Raw genomic sequence first — 15302 nt, 5'->3', positions numbered from 1 at the left:
AAGGAGACTCCGCTAGCTTCATTATGCAATTTTCTTTCTTAGCAACAATAAGTTGTGGTGTGAAAGATTAGAATTCTTTTTCCTTCCTTCCTACACCATGCAGTCTAAAGGCACACCCTTGCCTTTAAAGTTTGCAACATTCCGCTCTATTACGGTGAACCAACTTCATTTTGAGGTTTATTCCAGTTCTAAGGCCAAGTAAAGTTGCAGGGATTTTATTGAATTTGTCATCATTTGAAAAAATGAAAAATTTGGGGATTCAGATCAGGCGTGAATGTTGCAACTCTGTCCTTGGTATCTGTGGAATGAATTGTATTTGTTGTGTTGTCTGATAATTCCTCCTAGTTATCCCCGCTCTTCTGGAGGTAACAATTCCTTCCAAAAAATAATAATAATAATAAATTAGTCACTCAATCCACCACTGTTTGTGGGACGCTACTGTGCGCAATTGGCTGTCGCTTTTCGTCCACAAAATATACAGTCATTTCACTTTACAGTATGTTCTGCGAAGCACTTTGTGACGTCTCGAAGATGTGATAAGGCACTATGTCAAATGCAAGATTTATTATTATTGGCTTTTGATGTGCAAAGTGTTGTACTAATCAGAACACTACACAAACTGAACTGCTGTATTTCATGTGCTGTGTGTAACCGTTGTTGATCTTTCCAGGTGATTGGACGAATGTGTAAAATAATAGATAAGACCTGTCTCTCTCCGACCCCAACACTGGAACAGCACCTGATGTGGGATGACATCGCTATCCTTGCCCGTTACATGTTGATGCTGTCATTCAACAATTCACTTGATGTGGCTGCACATCTCCCCTACCTCTTCCATGTAGTCACTTTATTGGTGGCCACTGGGCCTCTGTCCCTTCGAGCTTCCACTCATGGTCTGGTCATCAACATCATTCATTCACTTTGCACGTGTTCCCAGCTGAATTTCAGTGGTAAGCTCAGTTATTATCAGTTTCTCCATTGTGCATTTCAACAAGATAAAAAGACAATTAAGATTCGTAACTTACATCAATGTTTTGCTGCTATTTAGTTTTGAAGACCAGTGTGTTAGCCTGCTGGGGTTAGGGATGGGATGGGATGGGATGAGGGGGAGAGCAAAACGAAAAGAGGCTCAGTGTTGTTCCTTCAGTGTCATCCTCTCCTGGAACTTTTCAACAGACATCCTTTCAATTGGGAAGCCTTTAGTTTATAGAATCATCAACCGTGACTCACTGCTGCTATGTGCCTGCAGTGAGCTGCCAAATTGTGTGTTTATTTTCATCTACGTTGATGGGAACGTGCACTTGCAAGTGTGAAGCAATATCGAGGTCACACACCATTGCACTAGCCTTTGAAGAGCATTCCTGGGATACAGGGTCAATGCTTGTTTCCTGGGCTCTCAAAATTTCACAACAGGGCAGCATAATTTCCTTTAATTGGTGCTGACTTATTCTAATTTGTGATGATTTAGCAATGATAAAAACCAAACATTTTCAGCATTCGAGTGAGGGGAAATCGGAAAGAGATTTGAGGAAGGGCTGGGTAATTTGTAAGAGTTGATTTCAGAATGTCTGTCCGCAATTTCCAAAACGCTCTGTGTGAACAATATCACGCTATGTTGCAATGTCCCTGTGATCAAACAGCCCATTCCACTTCTTTTCAAAGTTTATAAATGAAGAATGGCTACTTGAGTAAAATGATAGTGTACTGCCATCACCGAGGAACTTTAGCCCAGCTCATGCCACAGCCCTGAAGACAGGTTATCACACTAACGAACTGTGGGTCAGGTCACCATATGTAGAAGCATTTGGGACAGCTGCAGTGAGGAGGACCGGAAACTTAAAGCTCAAAATTGGCAAAAAGAAATCAAGTGGAATGATTTAGCAAGTATTACAAATGCAGGGGCTCCTGGTTAAAACAGAGTCCTTGGGGGCCAAGTGCTCGGAGACCACGTTATATAAACAAAGCACAAAATGGTTAACTTCCAGGTTGTCATTTCCTGTGCACACGCATGTGAGCCATACCCAAAAAGAGCCTCCGTGATGTCACTTGCGTCACTAGATGATGTCAGGCATCCTGCACAGAAAGTGATGTTGATGGCTTTTCCTATCGGAAGCCAACTGGGTAACACTCGTATGTATGTGACTTATTGCTGCTTGAACATACCTGCACAATGCTGATTTACATGTAATTTTTGAAATGTGTTCAGTTAGAGAAATATGCCCGTAAAACTGTATTTAAAACTAACTTCTCTTCCCGTCTTTTCCTAACAGAGGAAACAAAACAAGTGCTGAGGCTGAGTCTGACTGAGTTTTCATTGCCCAAGTTTTACCTGCTGTTTGGAATCAGTAAAGTCAAATCAGCTGCTGTGATCGCGTTCCGATCTAGTTACCGGGATCGCTCGTTCTCGCCTGGATCCTACGAGCGGGAGACGTTTGCCCTGACGTCATTGGAAACTGTCACTGAAGCCTTGCTGGAAATAATGGAGGTAAGAAGGAATGCTTGAGAAGTGTGTGAGGCAGTTAAAATCGCAGTTGGTTAGCTTTTTATACTCCGGCTGGATATATTGTAAAGTGTAGTGACAGTATATTTTGTAGGTGAACGCACACAGCATTGTCCCATAAAGTGAGTAACTAATTTTATTTGTGGGATTGTTGACCAGGACAGCAGGAAAATTCCCTTCTCTTTTTGACTTGTGCCATGGGATCTTCAACATCCACCTGAACAGGCAGATGGCACCTTGGTTTGATGTCTCATCCGTAGGACGTCACCTCCAACAATGCAGCTTACCCCCAGTACTGCATTGGAGTGTCAGCCTAGACTTGTGAGATCAAAGACCCAACTAAGGGCTTGAACTCACAGTTCTGACTCCGAGGTGAGAGTGCTACCAACTGAGCCAGTCTGACACAATGTAATGAATTTTACGTGAAATGTTTTTGATGGTTTGATTTAAAATACATGATATCCTATTTTATATTGAGTACATTGAGTAAACCGAGATGAATAACATCAAAACTTTGAAGCTTTTTTTCTTCTCTTTACATTTTTTTTCTTGATGTCCTTCCACAACTGTAGTTTCACTTCTTTGTAGGATGTTGCTGTCACATTTCTTAACATAACATTGTTCTATATTGTCTACAATTTTATTATTTATTTCCAAATCATTACCTCCCATCTCATTAATAATCTCAGTCTTTATTATTAATTTTAAATTCTATCTCCCTTGTGATGTAAAGGTGGACCACACTGCTGCCGTTCTCTCAAAGATATCTGGGGTCCTTCTCCTATAATCTCCCAACATGTATTCCCGACCTAATTCATCCTAATCCAAGTTCAAACAAACTGGCTTCTCACCTCATTAATTATGGGACATTGCTAGGGCAAATTTGCTGTCATATTTGTTATTACAACAACGTTCACTTCATTTCTAATCCATTATATTTTGAAGAAGTGTTTCTCTTCGTTGCTAACGCAGTAACACATTCGGCGAGACTCATTGTATTTAATAATGGATTGTAATCCGACTGTTATGACTTTGTTTCAGGCCTGCATGAGGGATATACCCACCTGCAAGTGGCTCGACCAGTGGACTGAATTAGCACAAAAGTACGTTTGGCTTATCTACGAATTGCACGAAAGATGAATTATCAATTCCTTTTTTTTGCAGTTGACAACAACGGTCTCAGATTTGTATGTTGGCTTGCATAATGGGAGGAATAAAAGTATTTTCGGTATTTTACTGGTACAGTGTTTGGGTCATTTGGGTCCCATTTTGCCATGTATAGTTTTATTTTTTTAAAAAAATAGTATAATGTTTTAACAGCTGTAATGCTGTTAAAAATGTTTTTAATTTTTTCTAACACACTGAGGGTGTTCCACTGCAGGTTTGATGCCCTTACAGCACGTTGCCTGTGGATGGGATTCCCTCTAGCTTTTCTGGTTATTTACTATTGTCTTTTTCTCCACGTAGATTTGCATTCCAGTACAACCCTTCTCTCCAACCACGAGCACTTGTTGTATTCGGTTGCATCAGTAAACGAGTGACCCACGGGCAAATTAAACAAATCATTCGGATCCTCAGTAAGGTGAGTGACAAGATTACCGTGCTTATCAGAGGCTTTTCACTTGTACCGCCGTTCTTAATTCAGGTCTGTGAAGTTATTTTAACTTAACAAAGATTTTTTTTAAGAAAAGTCAAGAAAAAAATGTGCTCTGTGAACAGTGAATGGTGGAAGTGTTAAAAGTTTTTAAATGATAGCGTCAGGACAGAATTGATTAATAACCTGAAGTGTGTTGTATTTAGGTTTTACCCACTTATTGTCTAGCATGTTGTGTTACAGAAATTGCAAAGGTGAGCGTTCAGGATAGCTGGGCTGTTTCCTCTTTGATCACAGAGATTTTATTTGCTCATGTATTTGCTCTATAAACAGACTGTGAAACTTATCTCTGCACAAGATCATCAATCCTGTGATTAGTTCATGATCATTGATCATTAAATCATGTTTCTTGACATCAAATGAGTATTGCAAAGGTGAGGCTGTTTCCTCTTTGTCATTATTAGTCATTATTCACAGCAAAAAAAAATGTAAAAAAATCTTGTGTATTTACTTCAGTGCAGAGATAGTATTTGTTCACTCCTGAATAAGTACCAGCAGTAGCATTCACGAGCGAGTCCACTATTACAGGAGTCCTGTAGCTCAGTGGTTAGAGCACTCGCTTTGCAAGTGAGAGACCTGAGTTCAATTCCAGGCAGAGGGCGAAACCTTGGGCAAGTTTCCTTACTCCACACAGAGCCTAATAATAATCCCTCCAAAACCAAAAACAATAATAAAATTGGTCATTTTCAATCTACGACTGTTTGTGAGACACTGCTGTGCGCAATTGGCTGCCGCGTTCACCCACAAATATACAGTCAATTCACTTTACAGTGTGTTCTGTGAAGCGCTTTGGGACGTCCTTCCGAGATGAAAAGCGCTATATCAAATGCAAGGATTATTATTATTATTACTTTGGGGCCTGAACAAATTTTCTTCCATGTGCATCCACCTTCCAGTCATTATCTCTGTGGTTTATACATTAGTAAGCTCTTGAAGTAAACACTGATCTGATCGATGAAGAGTATTAGCAACACCCTGGTGTGATGGGGAGTGCCCCTGATTTGATGGGCCGATGAATGCTATCCAATTCCAGCATTTAGTGCTACTCACGTTTTTCATACAGGAGCATCTTGTGCTGGAATTCTCTACCTACCTGCCTCAATACACTTCTATATGTGTTAAATACAGCACAAGCATTTTCAGTTTTGATACTACTGACATAACAGTGAATGTTTTGGGGGAAGTTTTCCACAGTGTAGCAGTAGGTTTTGTCAGATGCTAGATTTGCTGTGTTCTGAAGTTTTTACCAAACCTTGAGTGTGTGGGAGGGTTTATCATCGTTGTGGAACAAGCTGAGCTGCAGGGGAGAAAACCAAGAATATCTCTTGCTTTATCTGTTACTTCCTCAGCTACACCATGGGAATGTATAGACTGTTTCCAAATTGTTATATTGCTGTAGATCACTGCACATTATAGGGTTTGCTAAGAAATTCGATCAATGGTTTGTGCTCTCTATCTGACTGTACTGTCGGGGGCCCTGACAGTCTTAAGATGGTTCTTGGACGGCAACTGAGTTCAGGAATTCTTCCCACTTGGCTCCTTTTAACCCTGCATGCCAAAGCCCCAATTGTGGTCCTACCTAGATAAATAGCAGGCAGTTTACACCAGACAGTGCTATCAATGGCAAGCTTTGGGCAGTTTTAGCTAGTTTTACCTGTCGACCAGTCTATCCTGTGCCGCCTCTCCTCTCACCCCAACCTTCTTGGTCCTGTCCTTGTCTGGTTCAAATTCTACCTGTTGCACCGTCTCCACTTTGTCTCCTTGAACGGCTTCTCCTCCAGTACCCGCTCGATCTTGTGCAGAGTTCCTCATGGTTCTATCCTTGATCCTCTCCTCTTCAACATCTATATGCTCCCTCTCGTTGAAATCATCTGCAGACATGGGGTCAACTTCCACGTCTATGCGGATGACACCCTCCACCCTCGACTCCAGGAAACACTGCTATCCTGACAGATGTCTGTCAGCCATCAAGTCCTGAATGAGAGCTAACTTTCTACAGTCAACAAGACCGAGGCTCTTTTGATTGGTTCCAGTCAGCACCTCCACACCTCAGGCACTGGCAGCATCATCATCCATGAATGCACACTCCACTTCACTGAGTCAATCTGGATCCTTGGCGTCTTATTTGACCCTCAGTTGTCCTTTCTACCCCACATCTGTGCCATGCTCCGTTCTGCCTTCCCCTACCTCCGCAACATTGCCCGGCTCCGCTACTGCCTCCCCTCTCAAGCCGCCGAAGCCCTCATCTAGGCTCGAATATGCCAACTCCCTGCTTGTCGGCCTTCCCAACTCTTCCCTTGATAAGCTGCAGATCATTCATAACTCTGCATCTCGTGTTCTCTGCCGCACCAGGGCTCCGTGACCCTATCACCCCCATCCTCGCCCAGCTCCACTGGTCCCCATCCCCCAGAGGATAGAGTTCAAAATCTTTGTCCTCGCTTTCAAAGCCCTCCATTGCCTTGCTCCTTCAAACCTCTGTGACCTGCTAACGCCATCTCGATCTGTTCACTCCCTTTGTTCAGCAAGCTCCTGCCTATTCCCCACTCGGCCAACCCAACCATCAGTGGTTGGGGCTTCAGCCTCTCTGCCCCCACCCTTTGGAACTCCATCCCACAGTCCCTTCGCCTCTCTCCCTCCCTTCCCACAAAGCACATCTCAAGACTCTCCTCTTCCATCGCTCCTTCGGGCACCCTCCTACTCTTACCCTCTCTTCCCTCCAACTCTCTTGATCCCAACGCCCTGCTCAGGTCTAAATCCCTGACTGTCCAGCGCCTTGGGACGTCCCCCTGACATGAAAGGGTTATACAAATGTAATTTGTTGGTGGTGGTGGTGGTTAAACTCTGGTAATATCCCAACGCACCCTCTGGGGTCCTGAAGCCTTGGCTGTTGCTTACCTCCACTTAATGCTCTACTGAATTGGGTGAGAGGGGTGCTATCCTCCAGGGAGAGAGTTCACATTTCATTCCAGACACGGTAGATGTGTTCCCACATGTGTCAGACAACCAGCTAACCCCGAAGCATGTGGTGACCAAAAAATTGTGGTATCTACCCTATCATCTAAAAAAAAAGCCTCAAAATATCACTATTTCTTTATCAGACATTGTAATGGTATCACAACTTTTTTGGTCACCCCTTACATGCTCGATGCTCGTCTCATTGTATCATGCCTCTTCTAAATGATGAAGTCTATTTCCTTTCATTTTGGCCAATGGATTGTTTAGCAGACTCATTTCCACCTTCACATGCTCTTCCTCTCCCAGTTCAGCAGCTTGTACCATTTTCCATCAGGTCAGTTCATCGATGTAAAGGGATCAACTACACACACTCAGTTAGACGAACACATACTTCCTGGTTTTATTTTCGAGACTGGTTTTGGAAAAGTATCAAAATTAAAATATTTTAGTTGTGTTTAAAATAACCCGGGTTATACATGGGTTATTATTGGAATCTTGTGTCATTGTCTGTTCGAAAAATTCACTCAAGATTACAAATCAAAATCTCTTTTTTGGTCTGTTTTCTCTTTTTACTAACATGGTGAGCGCTTACGACAGCAGAGTAGAAAAAAAATGATTCAGGGTATTTGCTGAGCCAGAAATTGGTAGCTAGTTAAATCAATTCAATTAAATGCCAAGCATAATAAGACACGGTTGATATACACAACGACAAAATTATATTTGTATAACGTCTTTCACGTCAGGAGGATGTCCCAAGGCGCTGGACGGTCAGTGTTACGGACCTGAACTGGGGGTCGGGATCGGGGGGGGGGGCAGGGAGCATAGGAGGGTGGCCGAAGGAACGGTCGAAGAGGAGGGTCTTGAGATGTGCCTTGAAGGAGGAAAGGGAGGGAGCGAGGCGAAGGAAATGTGGGATGGAGTTCGAGAGGGTGTAGGCAGAGAGGCTGAAAGCCCAACTGCTGATAGTGTGGTGAGCCGGGTGGGGAAATGGAGTAGGCCAGAGTGTGCTGAGTGGAGAGAGCGGACAGATTGATAAGAGGTTAGCAGGCTCTTTCCAGGCTCCATTCTGGTGTTCCAGCAATCGATTTCATGGTCCTCGCCCTAAGCACTCTAGGACGCTACCCTGCATGAGGGGCACTATATTAATGCAAGTTGTTGTAGCATCTCCTACCCTGCTCATCTACCTGCCTGCTCCACATGGCTAATTCAGACTTGCTGTATGTCCCTCTCCACGTCAGCATCAGTGACGAATTGTTCAGATTCTATACCTCTTCACATCTGGAACTCTCTCCTCTCCCTCATCTCACCCTCTTTCTATATAATAATAATAATAATCCTTGTATTTGATATAACGCTTTTCACGTCTTCTAGACGTCTCAAAGTGCTCACAGAATAGACTGTAAAGTGAATTGACTGTATATTTGGGGGCGAAACGCAGCAGCCAATTGCGCACAGCAGCGTCCCACAAACAGTCGTGGATTGAAATGACCAATTTATTATTGTTTTTTTTGAGGGATTATTATCAGACGGGTGGATATGTCTTCAAGTCCTGCCTTAAAACTTATCTCTTCGACAATGCCTATGGTCACCTCCCCCTTTCCCTTCTCCCTTGCCCAGTAACCAACCCTGTCATTCGAAAAGCACTCCAAGTTGCTAGCTGCAATGGAGGATGCTATATAAACGCAAATTATTGCTGTTGCATCAGTATTATTTTGAAATGTGTCTTTTTATATTTAGAGATTTGTAGAATATTGTTTCTCCTGTAGCAGTCTCACAGCTCATCCTATAAAGGGACTTTCTCATTCAGTGTGAACTGAAATACTGTTACCTGTTTGCACTCTGCTTTTGGAGTCTCTGGGCAAGAAATAATATCTGTATTGGAGGTGCGTGTACTTTCTGCATGCTACCAAGTGTTTTAAAAGCAGAATTTACAACATAGACTAGCAATGTACAGTCCAAAATAGTGAATTTATTTACAGAACCGCCAACTGTAACACAGTTACTAAATATATACGCAATTAACCATGCTGCGAAGTGATAGATTTCAGTACGAGTCAAAGAGCTCAGTTACTCAGCCTTGCAGTCCTTTTAAAGTTTAAAAAAAGGCTCTATATATTTGCTGACATTTTTCTCCTTCATCAGTAGATTGGGATTTATTAAGCTCCATGTGTATTAAGTCTTGTGCAAACTATTATGCGTCAGGTGTAAATCGTGTATTCGCACCATGTGTAAACAAATGAGTAGAGAGAATACAGGAGAATTGCAGATAATTAACCAAGGAACCATATTGGTGGTAAACTGCGTAATTGGGATTGATTATTCACTTTGTCTAATACCAAAGGTTAATGATGAATCCTGGAGTCTGTTTCATCCTAAGCTAACTGCTAAATTGTACTGATAAGAGTACAATTCAATTAACTGAAAGTGACCATTCATCCAGTGTGATATTGTAATTGGCTACACGTTGAAATAAGTTGTTGTATAGATTGGAATAATGTGGGCAATTTTGGGTACCTTATCTTTAAAGGGGCAGATAAACATTGGAGTGGGTTCAGACAAAGTTGATAAAGATGATCCAGAGACTTATGAGGAGAGGCTTAAAGAGCTGAACTTTCCTGTTTGTGTCCTGATTGACTTGTAAATATTGTTCTACATTTCCAGGGTTGTGTCTGTTGATTGAGGAGGAAAATATTTGTACATTTTATCAGTTAAATAACGGCTATGTGTAAAGTTCAGATTTAGGCATCCAATATGTAATGGGTGCATTTAAAAATTCAAATATATGGATATTTTGACTTGAGAAGCTCCCCTCTCACTGAGAACAGAGTAGATACCATACTTATGTCTGACCAGTTGCATTCACTAATCTATACAGCTTTTTGCCGTTAGCCAGAAGAAATGGCAGGCAGAGTATTTGGAACTAGTTTGAGGGACCATTTACCCCAGTATTCTGGGTCCAGTTAGTTATGGAGATGGTAGGAAAACCCATTTCAGGTTATAGTGGCAACTGCCTCTGGAGGTAACAGTGCTGCTATGTATTTTGCAGCATTGCATTCATCAGCAGAGCTGCTGTTGGTAGTGTTAGAAGAAGAGCTGTGGTTGTGATGCTGCAATATAAATAGGCTTGTCGTCATGTGTAGCCTAAAGCCTGAATTTGTAGCTAGCAATTCGATATTTTTAATCATTGCACTTAGTATTTGCTCGATGACTCATTATTTTTGAGCCACCTGAGTAGAGGGGTAAAGAGAAAAAGAAAACTGTCTAGTGACTATGTAGCACATTATTCCACTCTGACTAGGCCCAATGAGACAAAGGTTTTCTGTCTTCTTTCTGTTACTAAAGCGCTCTAAGACGTTACTTTGCTTGAATTAGGCGCTCTTTAAATGCAAGCTGTACTTGTGCTAAGAGCTTAATGTAACAATTGGATGAGGTAGTGTTAGCATAGTTCCAAGTACACAGCATTAAACTACCTCAAATTGAGACTGCATAAGATGTGCAGTACAATGAACATTTACACAGTAACTTGCCCATACTATATTTGGCCCGGGATGCTTGCTGTGTAAGCAAATGTTCTTTAAATTCCCTTAAGCGCCGTTGTTGCTCTTCTCTTGGCTGAGCATTTCCTGTACATCTACATTAAAACTTATCTTAAAAATGAAGTTAATTAACTATTTTGGCCATTCTTTTCACTGGACAGGGTCTGGAGAGTTGTCTAAAAGGCCCAGACAACCACAACAGCCAGGTTTTGATAGAAGCCACTGTCATAGCGCTGACCAAGCTCCAACCACTGCTCAACAAGGTAAACACATATTTGGTATGGAAAGTAATCAGCTTGCTTTGATTTCAGCTCGGACTTTGTCGAATGAAGACATTTGGTTTATTTATCCTGCAAGTTTAATACCCTGGTTTGCCTCGCTGACTAAGTTATCTCTTTACTAGGACTCCAACATGCACAAGGCCCTCTTTTGGGTGGCAGTTGCAGTATTGCAGTTGGATGAAGTCAATCTGTACTCTGCTGGTACAGCACTGCTGGAGCAGAACCTACATACGTTGGACAGCCTTAAGGTCTTTAATGACAAGGTGAGGCAATCCAAATACCTGAAATTTAATCAGTCAAAGACTTTATAAAACTTTTCTTGCAGTGCTCTGAGCAGCAGACTTTTACAAAGGCCAAGCCAAAGATTGAATGCAAATGTTTCAAGTACATTGTTGTTTTTTTTTGCCATCTTGAATGTAAAACATTATTATAGTATATATTTACACAGTGCCTATCATGTTAGGAAGAAGTCTCAAAGTGCTTCACAACACTGTTTGGGCACCCAAACTGCTGTGGGAGGAAGCTAAAGAGTGGGGGAAGGGGAAAAGATGACTAAAAACAGCACAAACTGCAATCACGAGTTTAGTGTAGGATGTCTGTGTCTCTCATTCTGCTGCCAGTGGGTGACGAATGTCACCATAGTGCTCGACTACAAATAAAACTGCTCTTAACCCTAGCTATTTGCTTACTGAGAAGTGTGGTCAATTTCATTATGTTCACCTGTAAATGCTACTGTTAGTGCAGGTGATGTATACTCCCAGTCATTAGCATAAGTGAAACTTCTCTCTCATCACTTTATTTGATTGGTTCAATTTTTATTCAGCTCAAACCTCCCGTCAGTTTCATTAGTGATCAAATTATTTCAGTCTTTTTTGTTTTTTTCTGGGAAATCGACTTTTGACATAAAACATAAAGCAGTCGCAGAGTAAAATCTGGCCAGTTGATATATCAACTCTTTCACTTCCTGTTTCCCTCACCGCAATGGCAGCAGGAAACAGAAATTAAATTAATATGAAAGTCAAATTTCTTTACAGAAACTTTTAGTCTGAACTGACTTCCAAAGCAAAAAGAAGAAACAATGCAGTTTTCAAGTTTCAAAGCCAATCAAATCAAAAGAATATTAAATCTTAATTTTTAGAAAGGTTGCCCGTTTCGCACTGAATTGTTTGATTACCAAAAATGTATTGTTAAACATTGCTATTCAGTAGCAATCATTTTACAAGACATTCAGTCCATCATGTCTGTACTCTGTAAGCGAGACAATTGTCACACTGCTCTGCCTTTTCCCCAGACCCTAACAGCTCAGCTCTATGTGAAGATTCATTGTGGTATTTTTCTTGCTCTTTTCAGAGTCCAGAGGAGGTATTTATGGAGATTCGGAAGCCTCTGGAGTGGCACTGTAAGCAAATGGATCACTTTGTCGGTCTCAATTTCAACTCCAACTTCAACTTTGCACTAGTCGGACACTTGCTGAAAGGTGAGTAGTGAACAATTGTTAAGTTTGTTGAACAATTCTCATAGAATTATACAGCACAGAAGAAGGCAATTCGGCCCATGGTGTTCATGCCGTCTCTTTAAAAGAGCTATCCAATTCAATCCCACTCCCCGCGCTCTCCCCATAGACCTACAAACTTGTCCTCCCCAAATATCTATCTACTTCTCTCTTGAAGGTTGTTATTGAATCGGCTTCCACCACCTTGTCAGGCAATGCATTCCAGATCTGAACAACTTGCTGTGTGGAAAAAATTCTCCTTGCCACCCTCTGGTTCTTTTGGCAACTATCTTAAATCTTTGTCCTCGGGTTACTGACCCTCTCGCCATTGTTGAACAATGATTGACTTTGCTGAGAGAAATGGAAGAACAGTGTCATTTTACACATTAATATTTCCTGCAAAATGTGTGTTTCTTTTGTGACTCTTCATTCTGCAATCCTTTTGTATTCCATTTAAGGTAGAATTAATTTGTGTTCTTTAAAAGAAAATCACAATGTGCACAAGAAGAAACTATTATTTGATAGCACCTTATGACACCAAAACATTGCTGAAAGTAATTAAGTCAATTGTAAGACAACCATTTTGTACATAGCAAGATGCCACAACGTCCAATTTAGCTGGAAGATTGCTGGCCAGTTCGTTGGAAGAAAGTCCCTTTGCTTTTCAAATGGTGTCATGATATATTTAAAGTTCATCTGAACAAGCAGATTTAGTTCCAGATCTGAAAGTCAGGTACATTTCAGCTGCTGCAGTTTCAGCATCTCTGCTGCTTGCTCTCCCTTATTTTTTGGCTTGTTGCCCTCATCTACTGCAGTGATAAGTTTCACTGTACAGATTCAGCATTGGCCCCTTCATTATTAATATTAATAATAATACAGTATACTACTCTTTAAAGACAACCCATCATCATTTGTAATCACCCCTCCCAGCTGCATTCTGTTGAGAAGGATGCAAGATATTAGGAACCTTCTCAACCTGTCAATACAAACTTCTTTAAGCAATTGGGTTCAACTTGAGGTTTGCTTACTTGGAATAAAAAGTGTTGAAATTATTTACTTACATGTTATGAATTGCACAATATAATTGCAGCCATGGACTATTGATTTGTTGAAGAAGTCTTAAGTGTCCAAGGAAATGAGTCACTTCCATTTTTTGTTGAGCCTTCGCTCTTTGAACAAACATGACAACAACAGCAACAAAATTACATTTATAGAGCGCCCTTCATGTTGGGAGGATATCCCAAGGCACTGGACATTCAGGGGTCAGGACCTGAGCATGGGGTAGGGGTGAGGCAGAGAACTGGGAGGGCAACCAAAGGCACGATTGAAGAGGAGGGTCTTGAGACCAGCCTTGAAGAAGGCAAGGGAGGAAGCGAGGCGAAGGGACTGTGGGATGGAGTTCCAGAGTGTGGTGACAGAGAGGCTGAAAGCTCGGCCACCAATGGTAGGGCGGTTCGGGCAGGAGACGTGGAGCAGGCCAGAGCCCGCTGAACGAAGCTGCAGCTTGTGAAGCGAAGAGTTGGGAAGGCCAATGAGGAGGGAGTTCCCGTAATCAAGCCTTGAGGTGACTAATGCATGGGTGAGGGTTTCAGCAGCCTGAGGGGTGAGGCAGTGGCAGAGTCTGGCAATGTTGCGGAGGTGGTGGTAGGCAATGCCAGTTATGGCGCGGATGTGGGGGAGAAAGGACAGTTCGGGGTCAAACAAGACACCCAGGTTCCTGACTGGCTTAGTGAGGTTGAGTGTGCAGCCATGGAGGCTGATGCTGCCAGCGCCCAAAGTGCGGAGGCGCTGGCGTGAGCCAATCAGGAGGGCCTCAGTCTTGCTGACGTTAAGTTGGAGAAAGTTGTCCCTCGTCCAGGGCTTGATGTTGGACAGGTAGTCGGTCAGGACACTAGTCGTCCTGGAGTTGGAGCTGACACCAGCTAACTGAGTGAAAATTGCAGTTCCTGGTACAAATTGGAGGAGGGGAAACCTTGTGTGCCCAGATCAAGTACAAGGCCCCACTACCGATCAACTTGTTAAGAGAAAGTGAATCTCGCATTGAAACATATGTAAGAGAGAGTCACCTCTGACAAGACTCAAGGGATTGTGTCCTCTCTATAAGCAAGTATTTACTCTGTATTGGGAGTAAACCTGAGGGTCCCAAGGTCATTATACAGAAGCAGATCTGAAGAGGTGGTCATTCTAATTTCTCTTGTGTGCAAGCAATGTTTTGAGAATTACAAAGGGCAATTTCAGAATACACACCAGGAAATATTTCTTTACTCCGAGGGTAATTAACTATCTGAACAGATTACCAGGAAAGGTGGTTGAGGCCAAGACAATGCACTCATTTAAAGAACACCTCAAAGCTCTGATGGGAAGACAGTAGGGTGGGTGTTCTGCAAGGATGAGATCAAACAGGCCAAAGAGTATTCTTCATTCAAATCAATCTTGTGACGAGTCTTGTAGCTCAGAGGTTAGAACACTCGCCTCGCAAGCGAGAGACATGGGTTCAATTCCCGGCCAGGGCAAAAGGTTGGGCAAGTTTCCTTACTCCACACGCCTCTAGCAGTAAGTAGGGACCCGGTTGCTAGTTGATTGGCCGATCCCTTTTCTGGGGGTAATAATTCCTTAAAAAAAATTGGTCACTTCAATCATTACTGTTTTTGGGACACTGCTGTGCGCAATTTGCTGCCGTGTTTCGCCCACATAATATACAGTCAATTCATTTTACAGTATATTCTGTGAAGCACTTTGAGACGTCTCAGAGACGTGATAAGACGCTATATCAAATGCAAGGATTATTATTTTATGTGAAGGGGGAGGGAACAGATCCAAAAGGAAACTTGTTGAAAATGTACTACCACCCCACAATCTGGTTCTGACAGCATGGTTTAGAGTA

General features: G+C 42.2%; 1 protein-coding gene across 1 annotated transcript in view; it reads left to right on the top strand.

Annotated features, from left to right (window-relative positions):
• Positions 1–15302, top strand: part of nf1a (neurofibromin 1a) — a 158088-nt gene that overhangs the window by 126023 nt on the left and 16763 nt on the right. Inside the window, exons 41-47 of the mRNA XM_042338430.1 lie at positions 671–950; positions 2271–2485; positions 3542–3603; positions 3968–4082; positions 10807–10908; positions 11049–11189; positions 12277–12403. Of these exons, the coding sequence (XP_042194364.1) occupies positions 671–950; positions 2271–2485; positions 3542–3603; positions 3968–4082; positions 10807–10908; positions 11049–11189; positions 12277–12403 (1042 nt within the window). The remainder of the gene's footprint in view (positions 1–670; positions 951–2270; positions 2486–3541; positions 3604–3967; positions 4083–10806; positions 10909–11048; positions 11190–12276; positions 12404–15302) is intronic.

The sequence above is a fragment of the Callorhinchus milii genome, unplaced genomic scaffold (assembly GCF_018977255.1).
Source record: "Callorhinchus milii isolate IMCB2004 unplaced genomic scaffold, IMCB_Cmil_1.0 Scaffold10, whole genome shotgun sequence".
NCBI classification, from domain to species: Eukaryota; Metazoa; Chordata; class Chondrichthyes; order Chimaeriformes; family Callorhinchidae; genus Callorhinchus; species Callorhinchus milii.
The sequence above is the reverse complement of the archived record's forward strand: the minus strand, read 5'-3'. Positions and strand labels throughout refer to the sequence as shown.